General features: G+C 42.2%; 1 protein-coding gene across 4 annotated transcripts in view; it reads left to right on the forward strand.

The window, feature by feature from the left end:
* Window positions 1-11,942, forward strand: part of LOC107396079 (zona pellucida sperm-binding protein 3) — a 36,160-nt gene extending 24,218 nt beyond the window's left edge. The window contains exons 1-12 of one of the 4 annotated variants that reach the window (XM_070544131.1): window positions 2,026-2,075; window positions 3,342-3,417; window positions 3,503-3,565; window positions 3,642-4,047; window positions 4,913-5,220; window positions 9,014-9,132; window positions 9,197-9,300; window positions 9,377-9,554; window positions 10,015-10,132; window positions 10,211-10,293; window positions 10,373-10,464; window positions 11,840-11,942. In XM_070544131.1, coding sequence (XP_070400232.1) covers window positions 3,903-4,047; window positions 4,913-5,220; window positions 9,014-9,132; window positions 9,197-9,300; window positions 9,377-9,554; window positions 10,015-10,132; window positions 10,211-10,293; window positions 10,373-10,464; window positions 11,840-11,904 — 1,212 coding nt within the window. In that variant the 5' untranslated portion in view covers window positions 2,026-2,075; window positions 3,342-3,417; window positions 3,503-3,565; window positions 3,642-3,902 and the 3' untranslated portion in view covers window positions 11,905-11,942. Of the gene's footprint in view, window positions 1-2,025; window positions 2,076-3,338; window positions 3,418-3,502; window positions 3,566-3,641; window positions 4,048-4,912; window positions 5,221-9,013; window positions 9,133-9,196; window positions 9,301-9,376; window positions 9,555-10,014; window positions 10,133-10,210; window positions 10,294-10,372; window positions 10,465-11,839 lie in introns of those variants that run through there. The other 3 variants (XM_070544129.1, XM_015975608.3, XM_070544130.1) reach the window with 3 other exon arrangements.
* Window positions 11,943-14,187: the final 2,245 nt, after the last annotated feature.

Here is a 14,187-nt window from a genome sequence, read left to right on the forward strand (position 1 = left end):
GTGGGAGACAAGGTTTGGCTTGCCTCGACAGATGTGCCATTGAAAGGGGGTTTGAGAAAGCTCCTTCCTCGGTACATCGGCCCCTATTCAGTGTCCAGGGTCATCAACCCGGTGGCGGTCAGGTTGGACCTTCCTCGCTCCCTGCGGATCCACCCTGTTTTCCACGTGAGCAAGCTTAAGCCCTTTGTGACTAGCCCCTTGCATCCGCCCCCTGCGGCTCCGCCTGCTCCTCGCCTTGTGGAAGGTGGCCCGGTCTTCAAGGTGAACAAGCTCCTGGCCTCTCGGAGGGTGGGTCGGGGCATCCAGTACCTGGTGGATTGGGAGGGTTACGGCCCGGCGGACCGCCAGTGGGTCCCCGAACGCCACGTCCTGTGCCGTGACCAGATCACCCATTTTCACCGGGACAACCCTGATCAGCCTCGTCGTCCGTCTGGAAGCCGGACCTTGTGAGGGGGGTTAGGTTATGGGTTACTCCTCCTGATTGTTGTAATGCGTGTTTTTCTTTCTCTGTGTAGGTTGACTGTGGCTCTTCCTGCTGTTCCTGCCCCTCTTTGGAGCATCGGGGAATGCCGCAGCTGACTGCAATTTCCTGATTGCCACACCATTTATTTAAGCAGCTGCTTCCTGTGCATGGTGTGGCGTTGTTGTGTGAAGAGTTTCTGGTGTTTAGAGCATAGCTTTGTTTCGAGTCTGTGGTAGTTTTGTTTTGTATTACCCGTGAAGTCCTTTTCCCACTTATGTGGTGACTTTTTGTTATTAAAAGTAATCAGTATCGGATCTGGTCATCCTGTCTCCTGCATTTGGGTTTATTCCTGTGTACCCTCGCGTGACAGGATCAGCGCTTTTCGTTTTCATTTATTTTCTTTATAATAAAAACATTATATTTTACTCACCTCTCTCTTCGTGTGATTCTTTCATGTGGGTTAGAAAACTTCAGCCCAGCATGACAGTTTGTAAGTGTTATTATTATCATCATCATCATTAGTAGTAGTAGTAGTGGTATTGTTATATTTATTATTCATAATAATAGTAATATTAGTAGTAATATTAATAAAAACACTTTAATGGAATCTTCCAGATTAAAGGCCTCCTTTATGATGTCACACACAGACTGTTCTATTGTGTTTGTAATTATTATTATTACCGGTATTGTTATTGTTATTATTATTAATAAACAAAAACTTTAATTAATGGAATCTTCTAGAACCGGGCAGACACAATAGCTAAGTCTGTGTGACATCATAAAGGAGGGTTTCAGTCCAGAGACTATAAAAGGCCCACAAACAGCAATACTTGTCATGTCAGTATTAACATTGATATTAATGATACCATGTACCAATAATATTAATTAATATTAATATCAATTAATATTAATATGAATTAATATTAATGGTTCAATCTACCATTAATAATGGTACCATGTATCATGTACTTGACAGCCTGCGGCATAATGACCAGATCTTTTGTTGTTGCTCCTAGAGTGAAAAGAGAGGTAGGGAAACATGCTTTTGGTTTTAAGGCTCCATGTGATTGGAATAATCTTCCTTTATCTATTAGTTGTTTATCATCATTCACAACTTTTCGAAGGGCTCTGGTCGATCATCTTCGGAATAATTGTCTATGTTACTAATTGTATTTGTTCAACTGGCTGTTGCTTTTGTTTTGTCCTTGTTAGTTGGGGTCGTGTGGTGTGGGGTGAAGTATTGTGAGCCTTTGAGGGTTTGTGTGTGTGGCATAGGCAGAGATCCCGGGGGGGACGTGCCCCCCCCCCCCCCACACACACACAAAGTTGTCCCCCCCACAAAAGTTATTGTAAACACATAAATGCTATCAGTAAACCTGTATTGTCTTCTAAAACCACAACGTAAAAGTTAGTCTGCAAATACAAAACAATGTGTTTTTAATTGTTGAGAAATTATAGTCCACCCCCCCACCCCCAATTCCTCAAGTTGGTACGGTCGGTCCACACACGCTGTTTCCAACGGGCGGGGCTGCCGGCTCTGCCCCGCTCACAGCTTCACTGCAGCCCGCAGGCTCACAGGAGGCGGGAATCAAAAAGCCAGCGGTTTCCAGCAGTAAGTCATTTATCACACGCTTGTTCTACAAACTAAAATATGTGTGTCAAATGTGGTCATAAATGTCAAACATAGACACCAATTATCTTTAGATTTTGATCACCGGTCGGAGATCCCTTTATGACAGACCACCACCACCACAGTAAAAAAAATAGTTGTCACTTCATGTTCTCTGGTCATTCCAGGATTATTCCGCTATTATTATTCCATTCACTAAGGTGATCAAAAGTTCCTTTTTCCAGACACGTACGCTTTCACGGTCGGCCCCTGGAATCTGCGGAGCATTTATAGATTGATGAAAATGTCCGCGTTTCATCCTATTTAGCAGATGAATATGGTAGAATCAAAACTAACTGGTCCGATGTATGGAAAACCACAGCGTTTAACCGCTCTCATCACGTCTTCCCCAGGCTCTGCAGTTGTTTACAATATGTCAAAGTGCAGGCGCACCGTGCAGCTTAGGGATGAACTGGTTGCAGCAAATGTGTGGTGGAGGCACGTTGCTCAAAGCTCTCAGTGTAAAACATAGAGCCAAAGATCGCGTTGGCCACACAGACCAAAAACACTATGAAAACTGAGAAAAGTGAGAGATCGATTAAACTGAAAGATAAAGTATAGAGTATGTTTAGTGTATTTGTAAAGTAAATGTTTTTAATTTTTATTATTAAAATGAAACAAATATTTCAAGAATATAATTTTAGATTGTGTGTATCTTTTCATTCAGTAGGACTTAGATAAAGTTATTAAATATTACAGTTATTCTCTAATAGCCTACAAACATTTCTATGATTTATTAAAGAGATTTCAGTTATTTTGATACTTGACTTGGGAAAGCTGATTTGAAGTTTGTTATTTTTTCTAGACATATTTAGAAGGAAAATTTCAAATATATTAAAATCAATATGGAACTATTTGGATTTTAGTAGCTTTCATGTTTTTTGATTTAATAAAATTTTAATTTGACATTTTATGTTCTCTCTCTTGTGAAAAAGTTAGATATGTTTTAGTACTTAAAATTAATGCTTTGCATCCGTCCACATTTCAGGACACGTTGCTTCAACTATTAACAATCTACTTTTAAATCTTTATTCTGAATTGCTTATTCCGTTTTAGGCCACAGTCTTGTTATTGAAATGAAAACAAAAAGAAAGGATGCTTATGGAGATGTACAAAATTGGCAAGATATTATTGTTGATCAATATCCTCCAGCTCTGTTCTAATGACAATATCCCATCTGTGTGTGTGTTACTGTCCAACTGTCAGCAGACCAGGTCAGTTGAAATGGCAGAGAAACGAAAAACGGCAGACATCAGGTCGTTTTTTTAATGCTTCAGAACGTCAAGTAAGTAGAAACTTGCATTTTGATAAAGACATCTATAAGAAAGAAATGAAATGCTTATGAAATTGTTTCTAAATGGTTTCATTAGGCAAAGTCCAGTCACTTGAGCACAGGCAGCCAGAGCCTGTCAGACACAGGCACAGAGTCACAGGTCAGTCTCTTATAAGGACATACAGTGTTGTATTTATAGTAGGATCCTCCCCACTTCAACTCACACTCCCATTCAGTAGGTGGCAGAAATGCACCTGAAAGTTGGTTGCCACCTGCCAAATAAACAACAGAAGAAGAAGAAGACAAGCCAAGTTCAAGCTGGATCTGTAATCATTTGAAGCGTGGCTCAGCTGCCTAACGAGACAGAGCTGGAGAAGCATCAGGATAATCAGGGCCTGAGACCAACTCTACAAAGCCACTTCTTGCATACACAAGCCTGTTTCTACAGAGGATTGATTTCTCATTGATTTCAAAACAAACAAGCAAAGGTTGCTGCCATGCTGTTCATTAGGATTTTCTTCTGCTTGTTTCTCGGAGCTTTGTCAGCAGCAGCAGCTCAGAAGATAAAGCAGAACCTTTTTCACTCAGCCAGCCGGATTGGACCTCAGAGTCCATACCAGCCTCCAGCTCACTCACCACCAGGTAAATGTGGTGATTTCATGCTTTCAGCTGAAACATCTATGCTCCTAAAAGCCTTGTTTGTCATTACTCATCAGATCAAGCAGAACATTTAGGTTATTTATTAGGCTCCATGCATGTTTTAACCTGCCTGGATGTTGCTTAAGAACTTGTGATCCTCTCGAGGCCTGATATTGGGGCTTTTTCTGTCCTCTCTCTGATGAAACAAACATTTGGTTTGATTCTTCAGACACGCATGTTTCTGCCCCGTCTGTACCTACAGTCTCCTTAAACTCTAAACTCTGGCTACTTTAGGCTAAGTCTTTTACAAACGGCGGTTCTGGGACCAAGGTTGTTCTTGGAAGATTCTCCCATTTAGAAAAATTTGGACACTTATGGCTTTCTATCACTTTTAATTAATGATCAGATCTAATTTACAAGAAACAGAGTGAAGCTTGTGGAAAGATCTTGTTATTCTGACACTTTTAAAAAAAGAAATTTAGAGATGGACAATATATCTACAATATCAGCATCGGTTCAATAAATAAAACCAGCGAGATGATGACACCCAATATTTTTTCCATCTCGTCTCCATTTGTTTGCCTGTTTCAGAGGGTGAGGGTGTGTGTGTGTGTGTGTGTGTGTGTGTGTGTGTGTGTGTGTGTGTGTGTGTGTGTGTGTGTGTATAAATTCAGCTTTAATAATTTTTATTCTTAACAAAATCTGCTGATATTAGAAGCATTATGGTCAGGTTATCGGTATCTGTTACCGGCCCAACATTTCATATCGGTGCATCACTAAAGTAAATGTTTATATTTCACATGGAAGATGCTTTTATTCAAAGTTACCAGCAGTGTTAACCTAATGAAAGCAACCTCTTCCATTTCAGCTGTCCAACAAGTGAAGCAGGACTTCAGGGAACCTTTATCTTGGAGGTACCCTGAGCCACCCGCCGAGGAGGAGCCTCGGTTTCCTCCAGACTTTGAACTGAGAACTCCAAAGCCCGTCGAGAGCATCGCTGCCATTTGTGGAGAAAATTCGGTTCACGTGGAGGCCAAGAAGGATCTGCTGGGAACTGGTAGACCTGTTCTGTCTTCTGACGTGACTCTGGGAGGGTGTCCTGCTGTAGGAGAAGATCCTAATGCTCAAGTCCTGATCTTTGAGTCTGAGCTGCATGGTTGTGGCAGCCAGCTGACGGTGAGTTGAAGTCCAGTGGTGTCCAATCCTGGTCCTTGAGTGGCCTCCGTGCCGCATATTTTGTTCTTCTGCCCCAACACACCTGATCCACTCACTGGTGATGGAAGGTTGTAGGGTGGATCCTGGCTCCTGTCAGGGAATGTTGCTGTTGTCTTTGGGCAAGGCACTTGACTGGCCTTGCCTGCTGGTGGCGCCAGTGCTCAACAGCTTCTCCTGTGTGTCCCAGGGCAGCTGCTGCTACATAGCTAATCACCACCTGGATGTGAATGGGTAAATGTGCTAAGTGCCTTGGGGGGTTCTAGGAATCTTTAGTGATGCAATGGTTATGGAGAAGTGGTTCGCTCTGAGAAAAGCTGGTGTAATACGTCACAAGCAAGTAGAGATGACTAAATGTCTGTGGCATTTTATTAAACGATTACTTAAATCACAGCCATGAAACCACAAACAGCATTCAGGGTGCTAATGTTTTAGCAACTAGCTTAGTGTTGTAATGTGGTGTTTATACCCCATTAAACATCCCAGAAATGTGGATTAAAGAGGCAAATCCTATCACATAAACATGTGTCACTAGCATTAGTGAGCATTCTCATGGGTTATATTTACCTGAGCAAAAACAAGACTACCGCCATGTGAAGCTTCCCTGGATCACTAGATGGTTAAACCAACCTGAAATAAATGGCTGTAGGCCTCCAGGCTTGGAGAAGACTTTTGGTTTGCAGTGTAATATGACCTGTTCTCAAAGTGGTGCAACCAAAAGTTATAATTAACACATCACATGTAGTCTTCATATAACGTTTCAGATCACCTTCAAAACTCACACACCCAGGGCCGTTTCAAGGCATTTTGAGGGCCAAGACAAAATGGAATACCCCTCGTCACTGGGCTCCACCAGAATCCACTGACTCATGACCTGTCCACGAGAATTAAAGAGTCTGTAAAAACATCGCAGATGTTACTGATATCCATCCATCCCTTCAACCCGCTTTGTCCACGCAGGGTCGGGGGGTGGGGGGGTGGGGTGGGGGGCGCTTATCTCCAGCGGTCAACGGGCAATCAGGCGGGGTACACCCTGGACAGAGAGCCAGTCCATCGCAGACGTTACTGACATGTTTATAATATTGTCACGGTCTCCTGGCTTCTTTTCTAAACTCTCTAATCCGTAACAAACACTTTAAAAGCCACTATCGGCAGACTCTGTTTCCACTGAGACGGACTTTATTTTCATTGATCCTGTCGTCTAATCTCACAGCCGAAACGATGCATTCTTAATAATCTGTGCACAGGAAGCTTTGTTGATGCTGTAGTAAAATGTGAGGTATAATTATACGATGTTGTTGCAACACTAAAGCAACAGAAAAATATATTTTGCAATTAATATGCAAAAACTGTACATAAACAGTTTGAGCCATGGCAGATTCTTCAGCAGACTGACATGAGGACTATGATTTACAAACCATGTAACTGGATTTAAAGGCATAACAAACTGATCAAACATGGAAACTATTTGTTTTCATGTACATAAATTTTACATTTATTTTCACTGCAGAACAGAAATGTAACAAAGGCTTTTAAACAGCTATGCTTGTATCATACAGGTGATAATTCTATGTTCGGGGTTAATCACTAGTTATGTTGGACTGCTCTAATGAGTATTTATCTATTGGAGTGTTAACAAAGCTTTATTGTAAAAAGTGATTTGGAATCTTTTCATTTAGTTAATACTTTTACTTAAAATTTACCCTGTAAACATATAATTACAACATATTGCAAATAATTTAAAAAACAAACATTTGCTCAGTTTCAGTAGCTGTTTTTACATTGTTTCGTTGCATGTAGTTTTTATTTTATTTGAGCAGTTTGTACATTCATTGTAAAATCCCAGTTTTCTTAAACAAAATTGACCTTTTTTTTGTTTAACCAGTGACTGTTTATTTAGATGCTGTTCGGAATTTATTGGTCTTTGAATTAATAACAGTTGTCTGACATGTCTGTACACTGGTAAAATCTTGTAACTAAATTTAATAAGTTTAATTTATCCGTCCATCCAGCAAACTCATTCTCACACCTGAAGTGTTAAACTGACGATGGTTGCCCCATCTCTAGTTTTCCACGCACGTGAGAATGTGTTGAGCAAACGCAATAAATCAAAGAAATGTAGATATTAATTTCAGATTCATAAAACAGATTAAATCCATAGTCAAAAGGGTTGCAGTGCAGAAGGTGCAGCATAAGAAACACGTATTCAAAGGCTGATGAATACATGAAGGTTTGTTAATTGATTTAAGTTTCTAGGGCTGGGACACATTAGAGGCCACGAGGAAGCTGATTCCATCTGTGTGCAGCATGGTGACTAAAAGCAGCTTCACCCTGTTTGGTTCTGGCCCGGTTCTACCAGCTGACTGTTTCCCAAGGATCTGAGAGTCCTGCTGGGTGTATATACTGGAAGGAGATCCAACATGTACTTTGGCCCCATGCCACTGAGAGATTTATAAGCTAGTAAAAGCACTTTGAAGTTGATTCTGTAGTTTACTGGAAACCAGTGTAAAGATATAAGAACAGGGGTGACGTGTTCAGTCCTGTTGGTTCTGAAGACTCCAGCAGCAGCATTCTGAATAAGTTTCAGTTTTACAGCTTTTTTGGGAAGACCAGTTAGACAATAGTCCAGCCTGTTGGAGATGAATGCATGAATTGGTTTTTCTAGGTCTTGTTTTGACATGAGACCTCTGTTGCTAATTGATGGAGACTATAAAACGCTGATCTAGTCATAGCTTTAATGTGACCAGCGAAGCTCAGGTCTGAATCAAAGGTAACGCCAAGATGTCTAACCTGAGTATTTGTCTTTATTCTTGTGGAGCCAAGCTGAGCAGTACCCTTCATCCGATCCTTATTTCCAAAGACAATAACTTCAATCCTGTCTTGGTTTAACTGAAGGAAGAGCATTAACTTGCTCTAGGCACGGAGAGGCGTCTAGGGGACCAGATTCATTAGGTGATGGAGCTAGGTAGATCTGGTTGACATCTGCATAACTATGGTAGGCGGTGTTATTGTTTATGACGTGGGAGCACGTAGAGACTGAAAAGCAGTGGTCCAGATTCGAGCCTTGGGGGACACCGCATGTCAGGGTGATTTGGTTTGATTTGTGTTCACCAATGGAAGTGATATAACCCCCGTCTGTGAGGTATGATTGGAATTAACTATGGACTGTGCCTGGAAGCTGGGTCATAACTGCTTTTTCAATTTTCCAATAAACGGCAGATTAGAAATGGGTTTAATTATTTATCACTAAGGGATGTAGTTTACTTTTCTTCAGAAGTTGTTCAACTGCAGCAGATTTCAGTGACTTGGGAAAAATACCTGATATTAAGAGCTGTTAACAATTCTGTACATCAGCTTTCATGCAATTAAATATTTTTTTTAAAGAAATTGGTTGTAAGTATGCAGCTGCTGTCTGTAGGACTGATGGTGATCAGGAAGTACATTTCCTCCATTTACGCTCAGCTTTGCAGCATTCTCTCGGTTTGTAACTGATTTAGGAAACCTCCGTGGAGATTTTTTGGGATTTAGGATGTGGGGGTGTTTGTAACTCACTCTGGCTCTGATCAGTCACTTCAAGCCACCGACCCTAAGAGCAGTTTTTTCACGACAGACTCATCACTGTTGCAGAGGACTCATTGCTACAGGTTTTTAGATTTTTGGGCAAATGGAAATTGAATCTGAAATGGTTAACAAAATCAGCTGACTGGTGTTGAAAAAGAGGGTTTTCAATGAAATTTTGACGTATTGGTTCTTTCAGATGTCCGACGATACGTTCACCTATGAGTTTATGCTACACTACTCCCCCAGTCCTCTGGGAAGTAGTCCCATCATTCGAGGGCGAGAGGTCTCCGTCAGTATTCAGTGTCACTACCTGAGGTTGGTTTTTATTCATCTGTGTTTTGGGAATGTCTCTTGGGTCAACTGTTTTCCCTCCTTCCAGAAAGCATGATGTGAGCAGCGGGCTGCTGAAGCCAACCTGGTCCCCATTCGGTGATGACAAATACTCCGAGGAAAGTCTCTACTTTTCCCTGAGGCTCATGACGGGTAGGCTTTAGGTTTTAGCTTGCACGCATTCCTCCCAAGTGTTGGAACCCATTTTACATCCTGTTCCCTGTGTCAGATGACTGGCAGCAGCGCCGTCCCAGTGCCCAGTTCCTGCTGGGAGACATGATGAAGTTTGAAGCTTCAGTGAAGCAGTTTCACCACAGCCCGCTTCGTGTGATCGTGGACAGCTGCGTGGCAAATGTGGTTCCAAATGTCGACACGGTTCCTCGATACACCTTTCTAGGGAACAGTGGGTACGTTTGTTCAAGTGATCATTCTTTTTAAATTTAGAATAAAATCTTGGTATTAGTTTGTTTCTATTAGGGTGTCCTGGTCAGCGTTTCTGGCCTTGGTTAGTTGGTGTCGGTCTGATGCATAAGTGAGGGTTGGAACATAAAACAGCAGCTCATTTGATTTAGGTTCACATACACAGTTTAAGGCTCAGGTTGTGACAGAAGGGGTAGCCTCTCTGCCATTTCCTGAGCCTTGCAAACGTCAGATGATTGATATTTAGTCTAGTTTTAGTTTGACCTGCGGCTGACCTGCTTTCTGACTCAACGTTCTCAAAGTTCCTCTATTTTCTCACAGCATCCCTTGAATTTCATTTGCATGTCGAGTTTCCATGTGGGCTGAGGAAGTGTTAGAGCATCATCTGATGCAGGTTGGTTTAGTTCATCCTAAATGTTTAAAGGTCTTCTGGTTCTTTGTGTTCAGGTGTCTGTATGACAGTCAGCTGACGGGTTCTAGCTCCCGTTTCCTGCCTCGCTCTCAGGATGACAAGGTGCAGTTTGAGGTTGAGGCGTTCAGCTTTGAACAAGACAACAGCGGAATGGTGAGATGAGGGTAACATTACCGGAGGACTTCTGCTCGCCACATTAAAAATCACATCTGTCATTTGGTTGCTCTTCAGCTTCACATCACCTGCAGTCTGAGGGCCATAGCAGCTGCATCAGCATTCAGCAACACTAACAAGGACTGTTCATTTGCTGATGGGTGAGGCGTTAAACTCTTTACGTGTCACACTAACATTTTATGAGCTAACTTGTGAAGGAAACGAGGAGTCTGTTTTCAGCAGGTGGAAGGACGCCCGTGGCAACAATCACTTCTGTTCCTGCTGTGACTCAGACTGTGGAAAAGCTGGAGGAAGTGACCTGCTAACACTGGGTAGGAGCAAAGCCAACCAGCACCACCCTGTAACATCCTTATCACTGGGGGGCACAACGCGTCAGGGCTCTCTGCCGAAGTAGAAGGCCTCATGTGGCCTCATGTGTCATTCAACCACATAATTCTGTACTAAATGAGTGGCTGGCTATGCCTTACACACAAAAAATAAGCTGTTTGTGTTCGTTAGCCAGGCCGAGGCTGCACAAAGCGGGGGGGCTCCTGTCATTCACTTCATAGTGCCGGCTCCTGGTGTTCGTTCGCGACTGACACATCAGTACCATGTACTCCTATTCCTCCTCTATACCCTCTGGAATAACTGATGAGGACATCATGAACTACCAATGAAACTGAAACAAACTTTGATACCAAACTGTTTGTATTTTAATGTTTTGTAAACTCTAACCCAGCTCCATGCACTCCTTTCCCCCTCTGAACGAATGGTACGATGGTGGGTCCTTGTAGTTTTATAAACTGCAAATGAAACTGAAGCAAATATCTTTTCTGTGAACTAAATTTACTCTGCACCTTCATTCCTTTTGCCGTTCATTGTCAAACACTTGATTTTTCCTACTTGAAGTCAGAATTTGAGTTCTGAGGAGCGAATGAACGCATGAAAGCACCATTAGCTGATTCTGAGGAGCGAATGAACGTATGAAAGCACCATTAGCTGATAGCAATGGAAGCTAAAGTATCAAGCTGACATTTTTTACCTGCTGGAGCAGATTAAGGTGATGGCTCACTTTGAATGTTGTCAGTGTTGCCATCATTACCCAGTCACCCATCGCCTTTAGTGAAGTAGACCCAAGCTACCATGCTGCTTGCTGTTTACATCTCGCCCGTAGCGACGAACGACATAATGCTCCAGCACATGTGCTGTTTATCTTGGGACAACAGGTACTGAACTCAATGGTACCAAAAAAAAATAACTAGTTTTAAAATGTCTTTCTATGGTGGTGTTTTTGAGCACTGAGTTTCTGTTTTAAAAATGGAAGTGATGTCACAGAATGGCACCTGACTGAACCCAAACGAACAGTTGACAGCCATGGCACTTTTTTAACCTTTTCATTTGGAAGCATTTTTTTTAGGTGTCCACCTAGAAGAATCTGTCTTAGAGCAACAGTAAGTGGACTACCTGTCTGTCCTTGCTTACAAGGACGGGGCCCAGAGGAATCTGAAAGATTTAGTTTACTTTGGCATTCACAAATGTCATTAGACTTTCCTGTACTAAGTGGCGTCCGTCCATGTCCACGTTACTGAGAAGATCATCCAACACAACCAGGCTGTGCTGACCAGAGTAAAAGAGCCATGAGTGAAGTCAGACCTTTGAACTGATTAATGTAGTCACCCTTATTAATGGTTTATAATTCTGTTTCAGGTACTCCGTTGGAAGAGGAGAGAACAGTTGGACCAATCACAGTCAAGGACCGGCCCTTGTTGTAATATACCAAGTCAGAAGTTAATAAAAAATTCTGATGAGACTCTTGTGGTTAATTCAAAACCATCAAAGATAACGGTACACGTGTTGGCTCTAAGTCACGCCCATCCACTTCCAGTGCCAAGAAAGCGCTTAATTTCAAACAGGGCAAAGTTATTTTAGGGTTTGTGTGAAAAATGTGTTGAGGACTAATGTGCATCAATTTGACCATCAAAACGGATTTGAAGAGCAGAGGTAAAATGGCTGAAAGTTTGGCATTAGATTGAGAACCACTGCTCCACTTCTTTATATTCAAACTCAGCTTCTAGTTCCTTCTCCTTTTTGCTCCTGTGACACCAGCTTAATTTCAACAATGCTCCTAACCAGGCCTTTCCACCAGGTGCGTAAGTGCCGAGTAACGAAGGACACAGCAGTTGGTCACCATCATGTGGAGCTTACATATTGGCATCGGCACGGTCGCGTTTCGGTGGGGCTGGATGGCGTGAGTTCGGTCTCGAACGGGTGGTGTAGTGTTCACAAACAAATCCGAAGGACTTCTCGGGAATGCGGAAATCCCCGATCCTGTGGGCGGAGTTTAATATGCGGTGTCCTTCATAATAAGGTAAACAAAGGTAGGCATGAGCGGTGTTGCTTTTGGATGTTATTTGACAAAATCACACGTGATCTTATGATTCTCTGGTCATTTGGCGACGTTGCAGGAACAGATGCATGGAATGCTTTGCTGCGGTTCCATTTCTGAAATGCTCCAGTGGAAAGCGGGAGTAACCCTAATGGAACCTGAAGTTACTTCACTAAGACACTTATCCTGCTCTGCAGCATATGAAGCAGGTTTTAGTAAAAGCTGATGTTAAACCAAAGGGAAAAGGCAGTAGGTTTCTTTATTCTGAAAATCTCGGGAGCTTCTCTCCATTTCCGCGTCCGATTTCCTGTCTTTCCTTCCCCAAAAATGTCGAACTTGACCCGTTCAGAGGCGTCGCGCGTAGAAAATAGAACCGGCGAGTTAATGCTGCTCCTGAGACGCGGCCGACTCGCGCTGCTGACGGCTCTGGTGGAAAAGGTTCTGTTCAGCAGCAGTAATGTGCTGCTGACGGCTCCTGTGGAAAGCCGGGGTTAGAAGTACAATATACACTGCACTACGCTGAAGGTGCACCCATAACTTGTGTTGAAACCAAGCATTTTAGCAGTCAGGTTAGCCATTTTATACCACTTGTCAAGAGGTGAGAGGTGTTCGATGAGGGCACGTTTCCTTCTGCGCCCTTCAGGTACACTCTCTAGGACCAGAAGCAGGGTGCACACCACCACCAGGAACCACAGCAGGCCAGCTATGGTCCATTTTATACAAAAAAAAAAAACCCTCATGTTGTCGGTGTCACCTGTTAGTTCCTTCTGTACCTTACAATGTGACCGATGAATCCAAGCAATCTTTACTGCAGCAAGAGTGGTCAATAGGACCTGAAAGCGACCGTCCCACTTAGAGCTTGTCCAGTTTTTTCTTTTGATTGCTTTTATGAACACCCAGTCCCCAGGTTTAATAAGCTTTTGTTGTTCCTGAAAAACGGAGGGGGAGCAGAGCAGATCATTTGCTCCCAAAACTCCTCTAGTAGACAACACCTTTTTCATGTAATCTGCTAATGTGAGTTCTTCCTGAGCATTCCACCTTAGTTTTTCATCCAGACACCAGTTTGTTTTAAAAACAAGTTTTAATATCAAGCTGTTACAAATTGTCATTTCAAATTTTCATTTTTAAAAGTGTTAGTAATAAATTCTTAACTTTTAAAAACCTGACTTCTTTGAAATGAAACACAGAATGGTGTATATTTTGGTTACTGAATAAGCAAAGATTCCTTTAAGCTTCTGATTCAATAAATAAACTTTTGCTGTTAAATTTAATTATCTTAAATTAAACATTAATCTTTGGTTTAAAATATAGACCAAAACAGTCAGTGTATGAACGTCTATCGATTGCATTAATATCCTAGATATTTTTGCATAATATAAGTTCATATGCTAACGTGTCCGATCTTTTCTCAGGATCTAACCAAACTGAAGCAAACAGTGTTAAATCCTAGTATGTAGATTAACCACGCTACACCTCATTTAGGGCAAATATTGCCCAGAGGGCTGTGTTCTGCACAAATTGTACATTACTTACAGAAATTTTAAGGTAATTTTGTAGATTGTAAAATGCTGCTGTGACATCATCCCCCCCTTGACGACACGTGACATTTACCATGTGTCGCAATGGCAGCAGCTTTGAAAAACGACATTGGGAGGATTGGTTTCCCACA

The sequence above is a fragment of the Nothobranchius furzeri genome, chromosome 14 (genome assembly GCF_043380555.1).
Source record: "Nothobranchius furzeri strain GRZ-AD chromosome 14, NfurGRZ-RIMD1, whole genome shotgun sequence".
Classification (NCBI taxonomy): Eukaryota; Metazoa; Chordata; class Actinopteri; order Cyprinodontiformes; family Nothobranchiidae; genus Nothobranchius; species Nothobranchius furzeri.